General features: G+C 35.3%; 1 protein-coding gene across 1 annotated transcript; it reads right to left on the bottom strand.

Moving 5' to 3' along the window:
* Window positions 1–4,411: 4,411 nt before the first annotated feature.
* LOC120419771 (probable lysine-specific demethylase 4A) lies at window positions 4,412–6,325 on the bottom strand. The gene is made up of 4 exons (XM_039582601.2): window positions 6,118–6,325; window positions 5,099–6,054; window positions 4,986–5,045; window positions 4,412–4,927 (listed from the first exon to the last, which is right to left on the bottom strand). Exons 1-4 carry the CDS (start codon window positions 6,229–6,231, stop codon window positions 4,759–4,761), a joined length of 1,299 nt encoding a protein of 432 aa, XP_039438535.1. The 5' UTR covers window positions 6,232–6,325; the 3' UTR covers window positions 4,412–4,758.
* Between the last annotated feature and the right edge of the window lie 8,002 nt (window positions 6,326–14,327).

Raw genomic sequence — 14,327 nt, 5'->3', positions numbered from 1 at the left:
CCATTTTTATTTTTTTAGAGATCACTAAATGATAACCTGTTAATCAGCTCTTACCCAAGTATGTAGTATCATCATATTTAAAAAAAATAAAAACGATATTGGTTTTGCAGTCAGAAATATTTAATTGATTTTTGACTGCATCCTTTTGCCGATATTTATGTACCCTTTAAACTCAAATTTGACCAAATTTAATCTAGTTCTTTCTGAAAAAAGTACACACACAGTCATCTTATACCCCGATAGCGAATGTCTTGGTGGTTTTAAGTAAATCAATGTTCAGGAAAAAAGTTACGAGGTACATCAAAAAATATAAATAATAATCACTATTTATGGAAATCTCCAACAAATATTCAACGATTATAACAATCTATTACTTGGAACTCAACATGCGCATTTTGTTTATAACTTTGTACAAAACATTAAAAATGTCGCGCTTAAAATATTTCAAACTGACATCTAATATAAAAAAAGTTGCAGCTAATTTTGAAATCATCATTGAATATGTTAAATATATCGATTATCTTAATGTTTACTATTTCTCTACTAAAATCTGAGAATGTTGATCCTTAGGCAAACTATTTTGATATTGTTGCAAATTATCGTTGAACAAATCTCAAGATTTCAGGGTAGGCCAGGATTTCAAGATAAAAAATATCCGTGACCTAGAAAATATTTATCCTGTGGATTTTTTTTATCCAATTCTAAGTTTTTCATATATTTTCATGGAGGCGCACGACCATCCATAAAGCTTCGTTTTAGGTGAAGATGCAAGAAGTATCGCGCGCCTCCTTTTGAATATATATATAAAAAAAAAAATTCAAATAAATCCAAAATTCCGAGGTAAAATATTTTCTAGGTCACGGATATTTGAAAAGGACCCCTTAAGCGTCCTTATCACGAAGATTTTTTTAGATACATTGATTTGTAGTAATAATAAACTTCTTCAGCCTTGGCGTGATGTCCATGTTCGTCTTAAAAATGTCAATGGAGCTTTAAAAATTGTTTCGTTTAAAATTGTTATTTAAAAATACAAGGTGACTATGATAGTCACTGTGCTTCTTATAAATGTCAACTTAAAAGTGAGCAAATTGAATTTATATGTTAAATCAATCATTAAGGCCAGCTTTCTTTTAATGATCATTAAAAAAATAACAATTTAATATTTTAGCTTTTAATCAATTTAATGAAAATTTGAGGTTAAGTAAATAAATCCAAATTTACTTACCAAACTGTTCTTCTGAAAATGCCTTCAAAACTGGCGTTTTTTTATTTCTGTTTCAATAACGTCTAAAACTTGTAAAACTAGAAACTTTTTTCCGGTTTTTTTCCACTTAAAGAGTTTTTAAATAATCCTATTTATCAATGTTTTCGAAATAATAGTAAACTAACTTTTGAAATATTTAAAAATATGTGGAGTCGGAGTCGGAGCCAACCATTTTTTGAAAGCTGGAGTCGGAGTCGGAGTCGGAGCCGGCTAGAGTTGGTGGGCCGGAGTTGGAGTCGGAGTCGGAGTCGGTTGGATCTGAAAGCCGGAGCCGGAGTCGGAGTCGGAGTCGGCTAATCCCAGAAAGCCGGAGTCGGAGTCGCTTGAAATATGACCCGACTCCGCAGCCCTGATTTAAACAGCATCCAGAAGTCCGACCAAGTCAAGCATAAAAAATAAAATTGCAGAAAATTTGCTCTTGATAAAATATTTTTAAATTGCAAAAAAAATCCAAATAAAATAATTAGACCCATATTTTTTTGCCATTAGGGTGACCTACGTCGTGTTAGGGTGGTCCTAAAAATTACATTTTTTGACGATTTTTACAAAAACCACATTTTTCTTAAAATTATAATTCCACGCCATTTCAACCGATTTTAGCTGTCTTAGACGCAAATCAAAGTTTATTATGCCGATTCAAATATGTTTCAAAGTTTTTTTCCCTTGGTTCTGGCCGGGGTCGAGGGGAGGGTTTCAAAACAAATATTGAAAATTGAAATAACAAGCCCTAGTCTCAACCTTTAAATGCAAAATGTGTTTTAAAACACTAGTTCAGTTGTTTTGCAATCATAAGTTTTCAAAAAATGCAAGATTTGACGAAAACTAACTTTTTTTGCGATAAAAAAAATTGTGCGATGCTAAACATCGTTATTTTTTAATTCAAAAGATTTTTAAATCAACCCAAACATGCTAAAAATGAATCTAAATGCAGAGGAATGCATTTTAAATCGATTTTAGCTGATTGCACTTAAATGTGCATTGAAATATTTAAGTTTTTTTTATAACATTTTTTTTTGCCCCCTGATTTTTCTGGCAAATTTTGAAGGGGGTGGGGGGTCATCGCTGAAATTTTCAAGTTATCGCAGTTATAGTGAAATTTAGAGGTGGGCAAAAAAAGAGCGAGCCGTTCACTGAAAAGAGCAAATGAACCGTGGCTCACAAAAAAAGAACCGCGGTACTTTTTTCAACTCCGGTCTTTTGAAAGAACCATTTCAAGATCGCTTGATTTTTGTTATAAATATAAATAATTTATTGAATTTGAAAAAAATGTAGCATGAAATTTGTTTGTGAGAATTGAAAATGTAATTTCAAATATTTCAATGCTTATCAAAAATTAATCTCAAAAGTAAATGATTTTCTAAACAAAATGAAAAAAACTTTTCACTGTACCACATTAAAGGATTACTGGAATACAATGTTGAGCATTTCAAAATGCATCATTTGTAAAATATTACCAAAAATCTACTGAATAGTTTAGAGATTTTGGAAAAAATAAACCCTTTTGTTCGTTTAGCGTTTATAGACTTTATCGATTCAATCAGAATGCAGAAAAGAGTTCACATAATATTTTCTCCAAATAAAATATCAGCATTGGATCAATTCTTGCAGAAACAACAGCAATTTTAAAATTAATAGCAATTTTTCCTAGATTCAAGTTAGGATGCCATTAAATTACTCGAATGTTTAGGTTCGAGTAGAAATCTTCACTCAAAGTCAGAAGTATCCCTCAAAAGGGTACTTTCAATCCTCAAAAAGGATACTTTCTATCCTTTTTTAAAGTTCACCCGGCGTCACCCTTTTAAAAGGGTATGTCAAATTCAGTACATTTTCGATATCCTTTTAAAGGGTGACGACGGGTGAACTTGAAAAAAGGATACTTTTTACTTTGAGTGTTGACATAGAGACCACCAAGACCTGCCCTTGAAATCTTCTCGTTTTCAGTTTTAATTTTTTTTTATCAAATAATTTATAAAAGTCCAATGTAAAATAACTTATAAAATCACACGATTTAAAAAAAAACATTTTCATCCGAATTTTGAAAAAGAGCGAAAGAGCCGTTCAAAAGAGCTGTTCTTTTTAATGAGCGATCGAAAATGAGCGGCTCCTAAAAAAAGCGGTTTTTGCCCACCTCTAGTGAAAATAGTTGATTTTTCGTCGTTTTCGTCATTTTTCCGTTTATGCGCGCGGCGCGTCGAAAAACCCAGTTTTTATTTTTAGAAAATCGTATCACGGAATCCTGTGATATCAACTTCATCATTTTTCAATATGTTATGTAACATTTTCCGAGGAAAGCGTACAAATATTTTCAGACATAGGCTATTTGGTCCCGAGACCTTCAAAACCTTGTCCAAAACAGCATATGGCCTTTTCAAATGTCAGGCTAGTTTTTAGAAACTTCAAGCTATTTGTCCTTAAAAGCCCATCTAATATCCTTTGATTTGTGTCCAAGATAGCTGAAATCGGTTGAAATGGTGCGGAGTTATGATTTTTTTAAAATGTGGTTTTTGCGAAAATCGACGACCGAAGGCCATTTTTGAACCACCCTAACACGACGTAGGTCACCCTAATGGCCAAACAAAAAAAATACGGGTCTATTTATTTCGGCCAAGGAATCCTTAGAAATTTTGTAAGCCCGATCGGAGAACTTTTTTCGTATCAATCGAGCAATTTTCTACGAAATCAGCCGATTTCGAGCATTTTTATTTTTTGTATTTTTTCAAGTGGCTCAACGCCCCCTTTATGACGGCCGATTTTGTGCATTATTATTTGTTCATTTCTAGAGTTTTTTTTTTTTTTTTTTTCAAAAAGGACCTATGAACTTCATATGTTTACAGGACCTATGAAAAGAAAAACTTTCGATTTGACTCAAACTTGGGGGGGGGGGGGAGTGCTTACCAATTACCAAACAAGCCATTTTGTGCTATTTGTTCACCCATACAAGTCATCATATAATTTCGGCAGCTGTTCATACAAAAGTGGTACGTAAATCTGTATCTTTGGAAGGAATTTTCTGATTGAAGTACTGTCTTCGGCAAATTGTAGTTACTGATGTGGTTTTCAAAAAACTAGATCAATTTTGATTTCCTACCAAGCAGTGCGCCCTAAGCCCAATTGAGGATATTTCGAAAAAAATAAAAGGTCCACTTCTTTTGCTATCACTTCAAACTAAACGCATTAAAAGTTTATTTTCAATTCACAATTTACATTCCGTAAAAAAAAATATATCGACGTGATGTAGAGATGAGATCAGCCGCGCAATCCGGACAGCTACGAGCCGCGACTCGTACAAGATACAAACAAACTGTTTAAAATCGAACACGTGCGCGGATATCGCAAAACATCTCCACCCAGGACTAGAGACGGGAGGGGGGCTTCGCTTTCTTATTGTTCGCGGGAGGGCAAACGGGGGGAAGGAATTAAAAGATGGGACTTAACCTTAAAATTGCACTAACTTAATACTAGCAAACTTGAGCTACGTTTAGTCCACCGAGCCGTCAATCGTCCAGCAGTTTGATGGTTCGCGTTTGGAAGCGAATTCGGTTCGTGTTCTTCACCGGTCCGTCCAGCAGCAGGTTGGTGGCGATGCCTCCCTCGCGGCCCTCCAGCCTGCTCCAGATCGATTTGAGCTTCTCCTTCGGTTTGTCGGATTTTTTCGGGGTTTTCCTGGAGATTTTTGGAAAAATATTATTATTATTATTTTGAGAAAATTCGATTTTCATACTTTTTGTCCAATTTGACGGGCGCACAACCCCGCTTTTGGTCCTTCATTTGATCCTGCATTCTGTAAGGAAAATTTACTTAAAAATATGTAAATGCTAAAGAATCAACGCTCACTTTTTGATATTCTTTGGTAAACTTCTCGGCCTAGGGGCGGCACAATAATTGTTGGGATCCTCCGGATGGTATCCAAAGTCCTCTCCCTTTAACCATTTGTCGTACCGCTCCGATTGGAATCTTCGCACGAACGTTTCCATCGAAATCTTGACCATGTCCGGTCTGCAATTGCAAATCGACGCTCGCTTCCCGTACTCGATCCACCGTTCCGTGGCAAAATTGGTCGATTCGGCACAGTTGAACCCGTGGTTGAACCCAGCATGATATCCGTACGGGAACGTGATCATCATTTCGCCCGGTTCCTGCGTAATCTTGTTGAACGGAATTCCGTTCTGCTTCAACATCTGCGTGCTGATCAGCGTCATTTTGTGCCGCAAAAACGCCTTGCATTCCTGGTAGTTAGCGGGGAAGAATCGCTCCGCAAGCCGCTCCAGCTTTCTCCCGTGTTCCGGCGGAATCGCGTACCACGTCTTCGGCGCTCCAAAGTGCAAATAATTGATCGAGTACAGGTCCATGTCCTCGGTGTGCCACGCAAACGTCGTCTTCCACATGCCAAAGTACAGATAGGCCGTGTTGACGCCCGCGATCGAAACATTGTAATCCGCATTCACATAGTCCAGAATCGTCCCCAGACTATTAATGTTCCACGTCTTAATCTCCGGATCCGTAATGCTCCCGGGCACATCCGCGCCGTAAATAGGCGCCACGTAAGTCACATTCTTCCAAAACTTCTTCTCCAAGTCCTCGTAGTCAAAGTGCTTCGGAGTGGCGTGCCGTTCCTGGCGAGTTTTGTCGTAAAACTCCTGCACCGTCATCGAGCGCTTCTGAATATTAAGCTGCTGGTACAGCCCCTGCATTCCGGACACAACCTGCGATATCGGAGCCTTGATCGTAACGTTGATATTCTTCAAGTCATACCCCTGCTTGCGGGGAACCCACTCCGGCGGAGGAACGACCTGAAACAAAACAAAAACTTCCCAATCAAACCACCCACAATTTCACAAAAAATCAAAACAAACCTTCACCAGCCCGGCCTTGTGGGCGCCCTTCGACTCCATGTAGTTGATGTAGGCGGAAAAGTCCTGGAACTCCTCCCAGGACGGCCGGAACACCATGATCCGCGGGATGGACATGGTCGGGGCAGGGTTTTTGTACGAGGCAAAACTCCGATTGCACAGGATGGAACAGTAAACACACGAAAAGTTTTTTTTCTTCTGTTTTGCGCTTTGACAGTTCGACACTGTCAACATGCATTTTTTTTTTTTTTTTTTAATGTCATCGAGTGGTGACAGTTTGTGATAGATTGTGAGATTAGGGTGTCTTTGAAAAACAAATGCCATTTTTTCAAATTTGTTAGATTTAAAACATTTTATTGAACAGTGTTGAAAATTATAAGCGCAAAGTTGCACCAAAAAAGCTGCGAAAATAATTTGTCTAACAAACGGATATATTATTTCTAGTCACCCTAAAGGATGGTTCTGGAGATGGATTTCGGTATTGTTCAGGGATGTATTTAGTCAGAATTTAAAAAAAAGAAACCTAGAGTTTTTTTAAAGGTTTCATAATATAAGAAGTCCAGCCTTAAAAAAAAAAATATAAAAGGAACACTGAAAAATTAAACTTTTGGTGAATTTTATAACAAAAAGCAGAGAATAAACCACAGTGGACTCTCTCGTTATCGATATTGAAGGGACCATCGAGAGAGGGAGTTATCAAATTATAGAACGGAAAATCAAAGCAATCTTCTTGAAGGGACTGAAAATTTTATTGACAGCTGGAGCAATATTGATATCGAGAAGATCGACAGCCAGAGAGTCCACTGTAGTTGTTTCATAAGCCTCTTCATGGACCTGCCACAGTTGGGTCCAATTTTATGCTGAACAAAAAAAAAACTTTTATTGTGATACATAGTAAAATTGTATGTACAATGGTGAAAAGCATGCTTAAAAACCATTTTTAATATTTTTTTTATCTCTATGCAAAAACAAATTACAACAACATTTTTTGATGGATCAGCTATAGTCTCCTTGGGACGAGCTGTCAAGTAGGACCTTTTCTGTCAAGAAGGGTCGCAAAGTTATTTTGTTAAAATTGATTTTAAAACCCTTTGTGGTAGTACAAAAGGTCAATACACTCAGAAAAACAATCTTAATCATTGTGAACAATAATATCAGCAATTCATGCTTTATTTTAGGACCCAATTCTCCACGTTTTCGCAAATGCAAACCTTGAACATTGGACCTAGTTGCTGGGATATTGGCATTAGAAACTGTGGAAATGTTTTTTTTTATGAGGCTTGAAAAACTTTAATTTTCTTGTAGGGGAAAGTGGGGCAAGTGTAACAAGCTAAGGAAATGCTCGTTATAACCCGTTAAAAACGTGAAAAATCTGTCGGATTTTTTTAAAATCAGCTTATTCTAGGTCTTGACTAAGACTTTGAAAGAACAAGTTTTTAAAAAATCCTGTTTCTTATTATAAAAAATTGATTTTAAAAATTTTGATTTTCCGTACGTTCTCGTCACCTAGTGGGGCAAGACGAACAGCCCGTTGGGGCAAGAGGAACAATGCATGAAACAACATGTTAATTTGCTAACAATTGAACTGTTATCACTTAGAGACATCAGATAAGAAAGTATTTGAAATGTTTCTTTCATTTTTAGATTAAATAATAATATTTTACAAAACATTTAATCGTTTTTACGAAAAAAAAAATATTACTTAGAGGAAAAAAGGAAATTTTCATTATATCACTATATTTTGTATGGACAATTTTTTTAACAATTGTTTAACAGTTTTTAAGTACTATTATGTGTTTATTTCCCACTTAAATATGTTGTTGCAGCAATTCGTAATTTTTTCCATACTAAAAATCCATATGGTACACTTGCCCCACTTGAACAATTTTTTTTTAAATCTCTCAACCAAAATAACCAAAAGTTAAATCATATTATAATAGGTGCAAGTCATTGGTAGGGACACTACTGATATAGGAAAAAAAGCATTTTGATAAAATGAGCCTTAAAACGAACCCTATGCCTTATTTTGTACTTTCCAAATATTATAAGAAAACAAAGGTTTTGAAAAATACCTCACTAAATCTTATGCCCCGTGGTGTTTACGTCGTTTTGGCGGTTATGTGGTAGTAGAATCAGTTAATTGCATTGCTATCAACAATTCCTCAAACTGGAAATAATCAAAATTGTTAAAATTACGGCCGTACGAGCGATTGTTTCTCTTGCCCCATATGGTCGCCTTGCCCCACCTTCCCCTACACTCTAACCCCGATGGTTTGACACCAACTGATGTCAATCAAACGGGGTCACTTTTTAGTTTGACACCCCTTTTACACGGAGTTCACACACATTACCAAACGATTGTTGTGATTAGTTTGACTTTCTTTTATTCGCAGTATTTTAGCTAACAGAGGCCCAATCTGCAATGTCTCTTGAACAATTTTATTGGACATTTTCTGAACTTTTCGAAAAAAAATATTTTCAGAAATGGAATTTTACAATTAAAATTAAACAATAAGTGGATTTATCTTAAGAACAATGCACTTTTTCAAAAAATCTTTACAGCACCTTTCGATTGCATATTTTACATAAAAACTGAACCCAAAAAAATTACCAAAATTTATGTTTTTGCGAGAAATTATAACTTGATTGCAGAATTTTTGCCTATACTTCTTTATGACTCAAAATTTGGGGTTTTTGACCCATAAAACTTAAAAAAATAAAAATTCACACATGCTAGTTTTGGGAAATTGAATTTTTGTGAAAAAAAGTTAGTTTAAAAATTGGCAACACAAATATCCATGTACCTATCTATTTGTTTCTACAACTCTACCTACTTTGCTGAAGATACCAAATCGATCAGAAAATTCCTTCTAAAGTTATAGATTTTTGAATATACACGTACCATTTTTGTATGGACAGTTACCGAAATTGAGATCAGGACCGACATTTTATTTCTCCATCCGATGGAATGGAATCCGATTTCAAAATGTAAAAAATAATGCATAACCGATTTCTATGATTCTTATTGCATTTTGTTTTGTCCAGAAACAATTTTAACGATTGCAGATTATTTCAGAATCCTTTCAGGCCTGAATTTTGAAATCAAAATTTGAGGTAATGATGGGATAATGAATTTAAGATCATACGAAAATTATAGGCTCATTTAGAAAATATGGACTTTCGGGTCAATATGACCGATCATGCCTGGGGGAGAGAAAGGGAAAATAAACACACACAAAGTACAGTACTGTAATAATAATAACTAATACTATTTAATAAGCTCTCGTAAAAATTTTAAATTTCCAAAATTTCATGTTTTCCACAAGTTTTAACTGTCATTTTTTAATTTCATTCCTGACGCTCGTTCAAGTCAACTTCATCACTCAAACCAAGAGTGAATTAAAACCCGCAAACCTTTCATCGCACTGAACATGGAATAAAAAATAATTTAACTATTATGATCTTGTTTGCGCCCGAAACTTTCGGCGTCTGCCTTTTCGTCAATTGCAATATGTGCGAAAAAAATGTGCCGAAAGATTCCTCAAATTCCATCGACTTGCTCAAAACGATCCCGGTCCGGCGCCGTCTCAAATCTGCTAGAGTTATTAAGACATCACGTGGTGAACCCTTGCTGTGCGCCAAATTGATTAGATGGGCCCTTGCCGCTGTCTTCACCGAGTGAGACCATGACCTTCCATAACTCAGAGTGGAGCAACGATTTTGGAAAAAAAAAAGCATTTACAATAAATAATCGGAGGCTCATCTTCCGGTCGAACTGCGGGGGTGTATCCAAACTGCGCTGACATTGAATGCTTATGCCCTTTTGCTTTGTGGTTTTCAAGGGTGTTACGCCCAATTTCCACTGTCGGACAATACGAGGGATTGTTGACCGCGAGTTACACTCCGGACCCGAACAGAAGCCGCCGCGGCAATTAAAGATCGTTATTTATAAGTTAACTAACCGCGCTTGCTGAATTGTGAGTCCCCAACAATGTTAATCCATCCTCCAGATGGGCGAACTTGAGAGATACGGCTCATCAACACCCGACCTCGGCGCACAATCCGGATCATCTATTGGAGGTTGGGAGTAGAGCATAACATTCGGGCCAAATTCGTCCTGAGGCCGCCAAATAAACACTACTTTTAATGGGCTTAAGTTGGCAAATGGCAAAATTGGCGCCAGGCTGGTTTTAGCGCCTGGGACTTATTCTGCGATTTACTCATTTCGGGAATTATTATTGCTTGTTTTCGCGTTCGTCTCCAGAATGTGAGGGATTTTGCGCATTCGAGTTTGGGAATTGCGTGGAGCGGAATTGATTTTAAGCTGTTTAAGGAAATTTAAGTTTTTCTGTTGAGGAAAAGATAAAAAAAATGTATACTTGTAAGATGAATTTCAATAAAATTGATACTTTAAGATCAACAAAAAAGTGTCCACGTTGCCCGTGGTGTAGGGGTATGCGTGGTTGCCTCTCACCCAGTCGGCCTTGGTTCGACCCCGACGGTCCCGTGATTTATGGATGGCCCCAAAAGAGTTACTCTAATTTGAGCCTCATTTTCGATTTGAATTATTGACAAAAAAAATAACACATCAAAAAATCATGGCAATATAAAAAAAACACGATTAAAAACCATTTCTGATCGCTTTTTTGCATTTTAATGCAAAAAAAAATTGACTAGACAACATTTTTTCGATGGATCAACTATGGTCCCCTTGGAACGAGCTGTCAAGTAGGAACTTTTCTGTCAAGAAGGACCGCGAGGTTAATTTTTCCAAATTGATTCAAAAATCCATTTTAAACTCTTTGTGGTCGTACAAAGGGTCATTGTACTCAGAAACATAAGCTTTATCGCTGTAAACAATAATATCAGCAATCTAAGCTTCATTTTAGGACCCAATTGCACTTTTTTCTACATAAATTGAGGTAGAATTGCATCGAAAACGAGGTCTAATTTTGAATCTTCCAATATGAAACTTTGTTTTTACTGTGCAAGTTAGTAAGTAAAGTAATTTATTTGAGTTTTTGTTTTTTTTTCATTTGATCATGTTTAATCAAAACAAAACTTACACAGGCATAAATCTTATGCATGAGTATTTTATTACAGAATTACCCAAATTAAACTAAATCAAACTTAATTCGAGGAAAAAAATGCGGAAAAAAATCTGTTATAAACACATAAATGTAATTTGAAAGTCAGATTTTTTTCAAAAATTATTATTTTGTTTTAAAACGCATTCATTGTCATTCATAACAAATTCAGAACTACTTATCAGAAACTCTGCTTGTAAGTGATGCTCTGAGATTTAAATAAGATTTATTTAGATATTTTCTTCGTGTGACTAAAACTTTGCTTACAAGTTTAGTAAAACAAAAAAAATCCATTTCACTCAGCACTTTTGAGGGAACTGTAAATGCTTAAAACACAAGCTTAAACTCTTTTGGAATTTTATGCCTGATTTTTTTTTGATTATTTTCATTCCAATGATTGTAAAATTTCATGAAGTTTTCATTTTTAACATTGATAATTCTAATCGGACCGATAGTTGCTGATTTTTCGTTAGTTATAAAATGAAGGCTATTTAAAAATTTAGAATTTTTTTTTAAATTCATTTGTCAGCAACTATTTGTACAATTTTTAAAAACAAAAAAAAATGTAGAATTCAACAAAGTACTTCTAGAAGAAGTTTTCTTATAATTCTGAAAAAAATTAAAAAGCTACACAACTATAATAGAGATTTGTTGGTGAATAGCATTATATTGATATTCTCAAAGTGTTATGATTTTCTCAATGATCATTATTTCAAATTGGAAAACGGAATGTTTTTTCGGATTCTTTAGAAAATTGACGTAATATTCAATGTTTGTCCCTTTTAAAATGTTAGTCTTGACTTAAAAATTTTCAAAATATTTTTTTCGAAAAGATCGGAAAATTTCACGAATATTTCATACTTTAACATTGAAAATCGGAACATTAGTTGCTGAGATATCGACATTAGAAAATGGTGAATTGTTTGGGTGAGACTTAAAAAACTTCAATTTTCGTGTTTCTTTTCCTTAAAGCGGCTGTATCTCAGCAAACCGAGGTCCAATCTTCAATGTCTCTTACACAATTTTATAGCAAATTTACTGAACTTTAAAAAAAAATCAGAAATGGTCACTCATGGTCACTATTTTTAAAAATCGAAAAACTGCAAATATTTCGCTAAAATCAAAATTTTGGTGACTATATCTTGAAAACGGAGCACTTCATCAAAAAATCAGTAAGGTAGTTTTCGATTGCAAATTCAATTTTGCATTAAAAAATAACGTCAAATTTGTTTTTGCATGAAATTTCGATTTTTTCCAAAAATCACTATTTTTTCAAAAATTTATAACTCGGTGGCAGATTTTTTGACCATGTTTCTCTATTGGTACGTTCGTTTGATGGCTAGTTCCACACTGAGTGCCGCACTCAGAGCTGTCAAAGTGTTTCTTTGAAGAAACTCGCGCTAGTTCCGCACGAGTTTTGCCGCCATCTTGGAACTGAAACTCTAGTGCCGCACTCGATATTTTTTCAGTTTCATGCGAGTTCCATGCACACTGAAAAAGAATGTTCGTTTGAACCAAAACTGGCACCGACGAGTGCGGCACTCAGTGCCACACTGGCTGTTCAAACGAACGTACCATATGGCTCAAAAGTTGCGGATTTTTGTCCCTTAAAACATATCAAAAAATCTCGAAAATCGAAAAAATCGTATTTTGGGAAATTAAGTTTTTGTGAAAAAAAAGTTGATAAAAAAATCTTCAAATTTTTTTTTCCGTGTACATATTTTTTTCTCAATTGTCCTCAACAATACCTACAACTTTGCCGAAGACACCAAATGGATCAGACAATTCAATCAAAAGTTACAGCAGTTTGAATATTTACATACCAATTTTGTATGGACAGTAGCCAAAATTGTATGGAGACTTGTATGGGTGAACTAATGACACAAAATAGCTTATTTGGTCATAGGGAAGGCCCCCACAAAGTTTGAGCCAAATCAAAAAATACAAATAAAATCCATTTCCGGTTTTGGTAGAGAATTGCTCCTCTGACTAACATTCAAAACTAAGAATTTGCAACGCATCTATTTAAAAAAAAACACTAGTATATATAGTGCAGTACATGTTTATAAAATGATAGTCTTGAGAATATATTGCAAAAATAAATTGAAATCCTATCATTGTCACAACGGTTTACGGTAATGTTCTTTCTGAAATCAAATATGAAATTTCGAGAAATATTCTTAGAAAATTATATATATCGGAACTATATTCAACGTAACCATAACAAATCATATAATTTTGTTCAACTGCGGAGAACTAATAAACACATGGTCCTAAGCACGTTCAACCATTAATCGCAGCCAAATTTGAGCAACATTGTTTATCTTGTTTCTTTAGTTTGTATTACTTTCCCTCTCCTACCCTGTCCCTTCTCCCATTTCCCTCTCAACCTCTGTTCCAACTCTCGCTTCAATCCTCACCTTTTCCTTTCTCTCCTCTCCTCTCATCTCCTCTCCCTCCCGTCCCCTGCCAAGTTGTGTGAACCGAAATGATGAATGAACTGAGCTCGCACGCCGCGACTGCGTCAGATCATTTCAGATTAGTAAGTATATTAGTATCCACTGCTAGTAGCAACATCACTGAATCCAAGTCAGTAAGGCTAAGGAAAGTGTGAAGAGAATTTTCGAGCGAGAGAGAACACGCGCTCTCAGCAGCATCCCGTCGAATTGAGAGATTCGACAGAAACGTGCACGCATCCTGGTGGCGAGTAGAAGCACTACGCAACGATGTTCGGAATGACAGCGTGCTTGGAAATATTTTTTTTTTTGCAGTTTTTGATTTTTATTTCCTTCAAATATTTTTTAACGTCGATGAAAGTTATTGTAAAGTGTGGCAATCGCATAAACGAATTGAATGATGTATAAATCATAGGGGCTGAGTTAATTTTTCATCTTTTTTCTTCAAATTTACCAAAAAGATCTTTTGAAAAATTGATTTAAATATGATTTATTTGATTGATAATGCTCCTTATGTGTGTATTATTGATAGAACAAACTATTAGAGTCATATTACAGCATAATTACAATAATTTTCTCAAAAAATTGCCAGTTATTCGAATTTTTCCAAAAAAAATCAAAAAAATCACCAAAATGCATTTTTAAGGTCAATATTTTGGTCAAAGGGGAA

This window comes from Culex pipiens, chromosome 3, assembly GCF_016801865.2.
Source record: "Culex pipiens pallens isolate TS chromosome 3, TS_CPP_V2, whole genome shotgun sequence".
Lineage (NCBI taxonomy): Eukaryota > Metazoa > Arthropoda > Insecta > Diptera > Culicidae > Culex > Culex pipiens.
The sequence above is the reverse complement of the archived record's forward strand: the minus strand, read 5'-3'. Positions and strand labels throughout refer to the sequence as shown.